This window comes from Acyrthosiphon pisum, chromosome X (assembly GCF_005508785.2).
Source record: "Acyrthosiphon pisum isolate AL4f chromosome X, pea_aphid_22Mar2018_4r6ur, whole genome shotgun sequence".
Taxonomy (NCBI): Eukaryota; Metazoa; Arthropoda; class Insecta; order Hemiptera; family Aphididae; genus Acyrthosiphon; species Acyrthosiphon pisum.
The window spans coordinates 82344855-82355657 of NC_042493.1; the positions used below are offsets into that span (position 1 = coordinate 82344855).

General features: G+C 27.6%; 1 protein-coding gene across 6 annotated transcripts in view; it reads right to left on the reverse strand.

The window, feature by feature from the left end:
• The window catches only part of LOC100166119 (twitchin), an 81414-nt gene that overhangs the window by 43660 nt on the left and 26951 nt on the right, over positions 1-10803 (reverse strand). For 3 of the 6 annotated variants that reach the window (XM_016803945.2, XM_008184325.3, XM_008184324.3), the window contains 21 exons: positions 10621-10689; positions 10407-10478; positions 10136-10207; positions 9991-10053; positions 9822-9884; positions 9641-9742; positions 9016-9213; positions 8392-8436; positions 7968-8006; positions 4920-5132; positions 4143-4314; positions 3689-3825; positions 3500-3625; positions 3229-3373; positions 1791-2075; positions 1584-1725; positions 1389-1513; positions 1045-1183; positions 773-987; positions 501-707; positions 7-147 (listed from right to left, as the gene is read on the reverse strand). In XM_016803945.2, the coding sequence (XP_016659434.1) occupies positions 7-147; positions 501-707; positions 773-987; positions 1045-1183; positions 1389-1513; positions 1584-1725; positions 1791-2075; positions 3229-3373; positions 3500-3625; positions 3689-3825; positions 4143-4314; positions 4920-5132; positions 7968-8006; positions 8392-8436; positions 9016-9213; positions 9641-9742; positions 9822-9884; positions 9991-10053; positions 10136-10207; positions 10407-10478; positions 10621-10689 (2770 nt within the window). The remainder of the gene's footprint in view (positions 1-6; positions 148-500; positions 708-772; positions 988-1044; positions 1184-1388; positions 1514-1583; positions 1726-1790; positions 2076-3228; positions 3374-3499; positions 3626-3688; positions 3826-4142; positions 4315-4919; positions 5133-7967; positions 8007-8391; positions 8437-9015; positions 9214-9640; positions 9743-9821; positions 9885-9990; positions 10054-10135; positions 10208-10406; positions 10479-10620; positions 10690-10803) is intronic. The other 3 variants (XM_008184337.3, XM_008184330.3, XM_008184327.3) reach the window with 1 other exon arrangement.

The window sequence follows — 10803 nt, forward strand, 5'->3', positions numbered from 1 at the left end:
ACATACCTTTTACAGTTAAATCCTGTCTTTCCACAATGTAATGAAGAATAGGAGCTCCTCCGTTGTCTTCCGAAGATTCCCATTTAATTTTACAACTGGTTTTAAAAATGTCAGTTACTTCCAAATTACGCGGTGATGACGGAACATCTAAAATTATAATAAATAATAAATAATGTAATTTATACAATATAACTTAGAAATTATGAGTATTAGGTATATATTTTTAAACTAATAGGTATATAACATTTCGATTATTATTTGAAAATATTTCTTATAATTTAAAACTAATAGGACTAAAAGTATGTAATTATGTAGATAATAAACCTTAACTACAATTTAATTAAATTAAAAAAAAATCTGAGTGGCTACCTACTTTCCCCATTTTTTTAATTACTTTTTTTATATTTGAATTTATTTATTCTCATATTAATAGTGGCATACACTAAGAGAGCATCTACAATTAAAAAAATAATGTGAATACATTTTCAATAAAACATTACCTTGCATGTTAATATGAATATCCTTGATGTCTTCTCCTTGGTCGTTTTTCAATTTGATTTGATAATTTCCAGAATTAGCGTGCGCTGGTTTTTTTATATTAAATATAACTTTATCATCGTGAACAATTGCCTCTACATCTTTTGCAGTTAATGGCTTGCCATCTTTCAATAATTTTGCATCAATAGCTGATTGTTTCGTTCCATTTACTAATAACCAAAGACGTTTGATATTAATTCGATTTATACATTATATCATTTGAAAACTACATTACTTTTATAAGGAACTTCAAAGCTAATTGTACGTGATACAGGGCCTTCTACATTTTCATCAAACATAATTACAGGCTTTTCTTCTCCTTTCTTTACCTCCAATAGGCAAATAGAGGTGAGTTCGTTTGATTTACACGTAATTGTACCAGCGTCTTTCAGTTCCAATTTGTTAAATATTAATTGATGTTTACCACCACCCAAATTTTTAATTTCGATTCTATAAACATTTACTGTGAATTAAATTGTTTCTGTACATTTTTTTTTTAGCATATACCTTTCTGAGGATGTGATTGGTTGGTCATCGAAGAACCATTCAGTGGGAGCCGTTTGATCTTGTAACTCTACTTCTAATATAACCTTTTCTCTTTCGATGCCAGTAGTGTCCTTAAGTTTTTTGTTAAACTTATTTAGATCTTAGTAAAAAAAAATTATTTTCATTAAATTAAATATTATTCAAAAAATTCAAACATTTTTTATACCTAAGTACATTTTATTTTAGAAACAATTTATATTGCAATTTCTTCAATTAATTGAACAATTTTCTTAATATATTTATCGGACACTTGTTATTAAATAATTGACTTAGTAATTAAATTAAATGTCTAAATATTTACTCACATTTTATAACTAGTTCTGCTTCAGTTTTATCAGCATTTGTTGTACATGAGAACATACCACCATCAGTAACTTTAGCATCGTTAATTATCAGTTTTCTTTTTCTACCTTCTTTTACAATTCGAATTCTGAAATAGTGTATACAAACATTTTCAAATTAACTTATACTACGGATACCAAACAATAAACGGATTATACCTTTTATCAGCTTTAAGCTCTGTACCATTTTTAGACCACTTAACATCGCCTGTCGCGTCGTCTAACTCACATATTAATGTTACGGTATCTTTTTCAGTCATTTGTTGATGTTTTAGTACTTTTACGAACTTATATGGATATTCTACACATAACATAAATAACCATTATATTTTTCAAATTATTATTGAACAATTTTATACAACATACCAACTACTTTAAGAGTCGATGACGTTTTTTCATCTTGCTTTTCAATTCGGCAATAATATTTTCCACTGTCATTCAACTCACAATTTCTTATTGATAACCGACAGATTCCACTCATATCTTTGGATATACTGTACTTATCACCATCCGCTAATTTAGTTTTTTCTTTATACCAGCCTACAATAGCCATACTACTGCTGACTGTACATTCCATGCTGGTTTCGTGCTTTGTGAAACCATCTGTGGTAGATTCAAGCGGTCGCAAAAACGTGTAAACTGGTGCTGGTTCTATAAATATAAAAATTTTTTTTAAACTATTTCAATACGGTAGATATACCTTTTTAAGAAAATGAAACATAGCTTTATAATAGTTTTTGACTTATGTGTTTCATAAGCAGTGGTGTAATTGAGGAAATACATGGTGGGAAAAATATAGCAAATACCTCTAACCCTCCTTAAAGCAGATTTTTTTTTTAATTTCTAAGAAAAAGAACCAAAATCAATGAACTTTTTTCATACAGTTTTAACAATAGGGCTTGCTATTCAAACTATTCGCTTTATATATTTTATTAAATCATGAAATACAATTCAGCCATATTTAAATGGGAAAAAACTGATTATTACCAAGGCCGGATAGGCCAGTCGAGCATTTGAGAAAATCTCAAAAGGCCGCTAAAATGTTGGGCTAGCAGGATAAAATGGCCACAATGCCACATTACGATCATTATGACACCTAGGTATATAATAGTATACTGTCAACAAATGTGACAAGGTCATTATTATTTATTAATATTAAAATTTGGCCTATTTGGGCACTATAGCAAATATGGGTCGATAGAAAAATATTTCTTGAAGGGCTGAGACTTCCCAATCTGGCTCTGATTATTACCTATATAATATTATATTACAAACAATTTTGTATAATTGAATACCTATGTGGCTATATTAGATAATAAAAAAATAATGTGGTTTATATCTAATTTTTGATACTTTATATCCATTTTTAATATTTTGGTTCAACGTATACTAATAAAAAAGAATAATTAATTTAATTTTATGGTGGGTACATCTTGAATATTCATTATAAAAGAAATATTAACATTAAACATCAAAACATTGAATTACCTATAAAAATAATAAATATATCTTATGCAAAATATTACAATAATAAATTATAGAAATTAAACAACTTGGTTAATACAGGTAGTTACAGATGCCGACTTCTCAACCCCCTCCTGCAATTACACAACTGCACTGGTTTGACCTGATAATATTTACTATTGCATAAATAATTAAATAGTAGGTCTACATAGATATTTAGTTGGTGAGAATTATATTAATCATCTAACAAAGGACAATTTTGAAATTCAGTTAATATTATTTAAAGCTTAATACATAAGGGTATGTACATTTTTTACGATTAATAATATAACATTTATACCTTCAACATTAAGATAAGCTGTTGAACTAACGCCACCTATTTCAATTGTATATTTTCCAGTATCCTCTACTTTTGGTGCCATTATAATCAATTGATACACGTCACCCTCGTTTTTGAATTTGTACTTAGATCCGGTAAATAATTCCTGGTGAATAAAAATGTTCATAAATACTCTACCACTAATTATCATTTTACAATTATTTTATTATCTCCAGAACAAGAAAAATGTTCGTATCTTGTATTTTAAATAATAGTTATTATTTTTACATACGTCTTTTCGGAGAAACCATTTTGGCTTAGAATTAGGTTTTGAAAATACTCCTTCAAATGTGACTTTTTTGTCTTTTCCTTCTTTGGCATATTGATCAACCAATGGTTTCAAAAATGACTCTGGTTTCTGTCAATAATTAACAAGTCAAACAATTGTTGACAATATAATAGAATCAAATATTGTATTTACCTTTTCCACTTTTTTTAGCGCAGGTACAGGTATTTCTGTTTCTTTTAAATCTCCCCATTCTGGATCGTCCTTGTCTTTTCCCCATTTAGCATATTTTCTTTTCTTTAACATAGCTCTGAAGTCCATACCACTGGAATCTGTTGTTTAAATTAGTTATAAAAATTAGTTTTGGGGATATGCTATTTAATCTAATTAAAATTATCGTTTAATTTGTTTTTATCGATTTAGACACCAATACTTTTTCATTAAAAGTAGATATTACGGATAAAATTATTACATTTATTATGTATACAAAATTTAACACAAGAAATATGTATTATTTTTTAATTGTGTATGATAGTATAGCCACAGAATAAAGAGTGGCATGCTTGGAATTAACATATAATTAGATATAATAAATTCACGTTTAGTAATTGGAAACTAAATTTTAAATTTTAAAAATGATATACATTACCTGATACGTATAGTTGCATTTCTGCAGTGTCTGACCCGTGGATGTTGGTTACAATTATTTGGTACTTCCCTTCATCATTTGGCTTCACTTTACGCATACACAATGTTATAGTATTTGTTTCTCCGTCAGTTATGAATTTGAATCGTCCTCCTTCAATAAGCTCAGTTATTCCCTAAATTAATAATTTGTTTCAAAGTTTGTTAGTGAAACCCGTTTACGATTTGCATCTGTTTAAATTGTAATTAAAAAACATCAAATATTTTAATAACGATGATCTATGAGTGAGATTTATTTAATGTTTCCTTTTAAAATCTTTATCAAGTATTATTTTTCTTTAATTATTATGACGCGACGTATCAAGAGTAAATCTTCTAATCTTAATTAAGTGATATTACTTTGTAAACGGTTAAAGCTTAACTTATTCAGCAAATAGCATAATTAATAATATTCAATAGGCCAAACATCAAACCATCGTTATATGACGTTTTTATGTATAATATGATTGAAAAAAAACATCTTCACTTATTCTTAAAAATAAAGAACTTATACAGTTACTATTATGGATTATATAATTAAGCATTTAACGACCTCTAAAGACCTTTACATAAAACAATCTTTAATCAGTTTTCTTGATACTGCATAGAATAATTTGTACATTTCTTGTAATGAAATTCTATTAGGCTGAATATTAATAATTATATTATAGTTGTCTTATAATAGCCAAAATAAAACGGTATTCATATTATATAATATTGTAATATTATTAAAAATAATTACTTTGAAAAATTTAAATGTAGGAGCTGGTGTGCCTTCGACTTGTACAGTTATATACCCAGTCTGGTCTTCAATAGCCGAGTAACTTTCAGCAACATCTACGATGCTCGGTGGTCCTGGTGCACCGAAATCTTTTAATGGCGTTGAGGGTTTATCAATTTTTTCTTCAAGTTCTGCTATGCTAGGTCTTCTCATCTCCGTGCTTGGTCGACGACGCTGTAAAGCCCAAGTTCAAAATTTAGAATAATATATTTACAGAAATTATTATTTTTTTTTCAGACGACTTTCACGTTCAACTCCCACTACATCCATTCCTCGGTATAGTTTAAACGCACCTCCAATGACTAACATTAAGCTGATAAAATAATAACTACAATAACTTAAAAAGACTAATATAATTTGTGTAATACTAATATGTACAATGTATATTGCTACTTATTTCTATGCAATTGAATGATGTTAATAAATTGTACTAACTAATTGAATCAAAGCACGTAACAAAAAAATTAATCCTTATAACTATAACTGTATAAAACGGAAAAGGTAGTTCAAACATACTTAAATCTATAGGGAATAATATATGTACAAGGATACCATTATGTTATAAAACATATTTGATGTAAGTAAAAAAAACTACCCGTAATAAAATATTTATAAATAATCATAATGTTATTAAAATATGAGTTTAGCTTTGAATATATTATGAAACATCAAGCAAATTATTTATGTTTCTACTATTCATATTTTAATTCACTATATGACTATTTAAGGTTTTGTAATAATTTAAAAGGTGATTTATAGTAAAATGAAAACTGAAAGTTGCAGTGAAAATATTATATTAAAAATATAAAATTTAAAAATATAAAAAAAAACGTAATGCGTATTGCATACAGCTGTTTTTAAAAAAAATATATGATAAATTATTTTTAAAACCATAAATAAATTATTTTCTAGAAAACATGGTTATTAATATATAAAAAAAATGCTTCTTTTAAAATAAAAAATATGTACAAATAGGTATATATATATACATTAGCTATTATAGTACGTAAAATAAATTACTTATGTTAGTATTTATGTACAATAAGTTACAAAATTAATTCGGAAAAGTTACAAATTATTAAGTAGACATAAGGTATATAATAAAAAACAGTAACAGTGGGTTGGGATATCTCAAAATAAAATGGTTTAGTTAACAGAATTTTGATTTAGCCAGTTGAATTTCCACCAAATAATACTGGTTTTGAACATCATTTACCACATTTTCCTAGTTTTTAACACAAGTCTCTTTCAAAATAAATAAACTGTTGACTAAGAGTAAAAAATATTCGATAATAAACTGGAACTTAATGCAACAGAATGTGATGTTATAAAACATATTTTAATGTCAAAACCATAGGCGTATTTAGGCTGATAGTATTTTTTAAAACTCTCTTTTTTACTAGAGTAAAAAAGTTGAAGTTTCTCTAAAATTCTTTACAGAATGCCGAATTTCCAACATATTGTTAATTATTTTTATTAGATATTTGATGAAAATAACAAAAATTTAATCATATTTTTTAAAATACCTACGAACAAAAAAATAATAATACCTATTAGCGTAATCTATAATCGCGTATTTCAATTTGAACATATATAAATTAGGCACCGTAAAATAAATATCTATTCACTATAACGTCATAATAATAACAATTTTTGTTATCACTTTTCACAATATTTAAAATATAAGCTATTTGGTGTAATTTATTGTGCAAACAACAATAATAATAGGTACCTATACTTAATAAGTTAAGTTTTGTCATAATTTCTTTATATGCTGAGATAACATTTCAAATAAAATAACTGATTTTGTTTGACTCAATAATTTTGATTTGGTGGGTGGAAATCTATATTACATCTAGAAAACATCCCCATTAAATTATTTCTAGATACGCCTATGGTTAAAAATGATAAGAAACTACTTAATTCTAACATTTATAAAACAGCACTAGTATTCATCTTGTATATTAAACTTAATAATGGCTGATACGTGGTTAATAGATAACCGAAGTCTGCCTTGATACATTACCTAAAATTTTTTCATATTATTTTATTATAATATTATTTTGATTCGAGCATTCATCCGCATACCATAATAAATTTGATTTTTGAACTGTATAGTTATTATTTTGTTTTAAAATTTTATCTTTCACATCTTTACATTTTCTGTTACTTCTCTTTGTTATTCGTGTGATGTTACTAACATCTTATATGCAAGATATGATAAATATAAATTATAATCTTGTTTATAGGAAACAAATGTATTGAAATCCTTCTCTTGTTTAAAACTGACGTCTTTAGGACTTAAATACTTAATACTTTACTTTATTGTGCATATAACATGTCGCATGACATTTATTAAAAACACTTAAGTACTAATTTCCCGATTACATTTATAATTAATATAATCAAACAACGAAATTTAACAACTGTAATTTATAGCTGTAATACATTTGGTTGTAACATTAACAATTGCATTTAAATATTTCATGTTTGTATGCGTATCAAACTCAAACTATAATAGCTGTACAACCTTTTTTATGCATTCCATAATATTATGAATATATAATCCCAATAGTTTTAAGTTTGATTTTAAAAATGTCTCAGAGACTTTATTTAAAAAATAATTTTTATTTTTTATTTATAAATACCTATACAAACAAATAAAAATAAATATTTCAAGCACATTGTTTTACAGTTTTTAATTTATAAGACTTCTGTGATTGAATCATATTATTTTTAACAACATTTTATATTGTACAAATACTCCTGTAAAAAAAATTAGAATTGATTGTTCCGTTAGTTCCGTTAGTGATGTAAATGTCAAAATATTTATCCACAGTCCATTCAGCAATCTTCAAGCGAACGATCACAGGACTAACACGTAAAAAATGACGATCAATAAATAAAAATATAAAACTTGACATCACAATACAGGTTACACAAGAAAAAACGCAATCATATCGGAACAGTGACTATTGTGACGAGGAAACACTATGAATGAAACCTCACCTTTGCATCAATAACCTGACCAGGCCGCAATTTTCCAACCTGCATAAACATAATTTAATTGAAAGCACGTTAAACAAGTTGCGGTTAACCAGAAGTAACCGAGGGAGACGACACAAAGACAGAAACACAAACGTTTGGAAATTTTGATAGATGGCGATGACGAATTTGTATACGGAATTATTGAGGTATTGGCTAAGACAATTATTGTAATTTCTTGAAATTTAAATTTAAATTTAAAAAATATTGAAGTATTAAGTATAATATTATGAATAATATTGATATTTTTTATTTCGCCATCGCCAAGGTACGTCCACTTTGAAAGTCACAACAGCCGATGAGGGTAAAAAAACCATTGTTATTTTTCAGTTTATTAATTCATTTCACCAAAGAGACGCTGTTCACATTGGATTTTTAACACCCTCACCTTTTTTTCTTCCAGGACCTCTCCGGGCCGTAATTTTCTATTTTCCTAAAATAGACAATTTAAAATGTATTTGAAAATCCGACATTATTTCCATTCCTACTCCAGTGTAAAGACAGAACTATGAAATCCTCGAACAAAAGTATGTGTATGAGTTGGCAATATATATATAAACGCAAGATCGGCGTAAAATATCAGTATTGCAAACAATTCGAAGTGAATATGTTTAATCAAATGCTAAATTAAAGGCTTCAAAACCCGCTGTACATGTATTTATATATGTATAATATGTGGTTATAATAATTTACTGTTGTCTATTCTATTTTATCTACGTTTCATCTACAATATGTTCAACACTAAAAATGGTTATTGTAAAATCTATTGTATAAAAAAAAATATAAAAGCAGTTGATAATTTGTCATCATGCTTACTAATTTGGCGCTCTTTACATACTGAGCACCGTTAAGAATGCGTATAAGAACAAAAAAAAAATTACTGAAGAAATAATATACTTTTTGTAGAAATGAGCTTTAAAAGAAGGTAGAACGAATGAAAGAGAATTTAGATAATTACAAATGAAGACGGCATTAATGCCATCGGACAGTTGAATTTACAGTGATAATTTACCTCGTCGCTGATTATCAAACTCGGACGGCGGCCCTTGTTGTCCTCTGGTGGAGGTATTAGCGAACCTCTACGGCTCGATTGTCCAGAATTTGGACTTGGACCCAGTGAATTCTTCCTGCTATCTCCGGTTGGCGTTGTTTCGCGGATAACCTCGATTTTGGGCATTTCAGGCGCTTTGATTTCTGGTACTCGACTTGGCTACAATTAACAATAATTACGTAAAAGCAAGTGATCGAATGGCTGTCGATAGTCGGGATGAGTTATGTGACGTTGGTTATGAATTTGGACAGGAGTGTGGGCATGCGTAATGAAATCAACTGGTATTGTTATAAACTATATAGTAATTTATCTCTTGACGCAAACCGTGCATTTTACCTGGATAATTATACGTCTTGACATAACATTTGATCAAATTAGGTATAAGATTAGGTCTAATATTTTTTTTTATCATATTCCATACACAATTTTCATATTTTTCCTGAGGCGTAGATATTAATATATAGGTACATAATTAAAATAACAACATCATAAAAGAATAAAAATCTTACATACTTTTCGTAAAAACTATTTTAACAGTATTATTATAATATAACTATTTGGTATAACAAATATCCCTTATGCTCACCCTGCCTGTCGGAGCTTTCTCATCAGAAGAGTCCAACTTTATACTTGGTTCTTGTATAGAGTTTTCATCTTCTGACATCATAGAATAATCTACACTTGTTTCCTAAATAATAAGTAAATGCATAAAAGTCAGTTATTATATTCATTTAAATTGTATATTATTTTGATTTTTTTTCTCGTACCGGTGTCCGTTCATCAATTGATTTATCGTCAAATGAATCTTGTGAATTATCAACTTTAGTTCCCTGTAAAAACAATATTTAGATAGAATGTAAAAAAAAATGTTTTGTGGTCACATCAACGATATTTTATAGTTATTTAAAATAACCAATAATTGGGAAATGAACGTACATTCGATATGGTTGGTCGCATTTTTTTCTCTGGATGTTCTGCCTCAATAGTGTCTTTTTTCTTCTAAAGTTCATAACATAACCAAATAAATGTGTTAATTAGAGTAGTTATAAAATATTTATGTTTTGTAATTTTTTTTTATTACTTTCACAGAAAGCCGTTTATTCGCAGCTGGTTTTTCTTCCGGCGTAGGTGTTTTACCTTCTGTCCGTACGGGCTGTATTACAAACATAATAACTTAGTTTAATATTATTTTAGGTAGGTACACTGCAAACATGCATATAATGAATATGAACATGTTTTTATTTTGTATTTTTATTAAAGAGAAAAACGAAATATGAAGTTATTTCTTATATACATTTAAACATAATATTTATATTAAAAATAAAATATATACACTGTACAGTCACACTTACGCTCAACATCGACGGTTGTCGACTGTCATCGATTTTATTATCTTCCATAGGAGCACTGTCGTCGTCATTTTTCTAAATACATAATATGTACAATTCAAACTATAGTTATCTTCATAAAAATATGCAAATTTTTATAAAACATTCCTATAGTAACTACGCTTTATATACAAGCTAGTAAATATATGGTTTATATATATACACGTTCCACACTTACTTTTACCGAAGGGCGGCGTTTCACTTCTAATTTTTCTTCTTCTACTGCTATTTTATTTTCAACAGTTTTCTAAATATATATATTCATACGATTATAACCTTGTACGTTTTAAGTTATCTCAGAAAAATAAAACATATTTTACGTAACGTTGTAAAAGACCGTAATTTGGGTGTCAATGTGTTT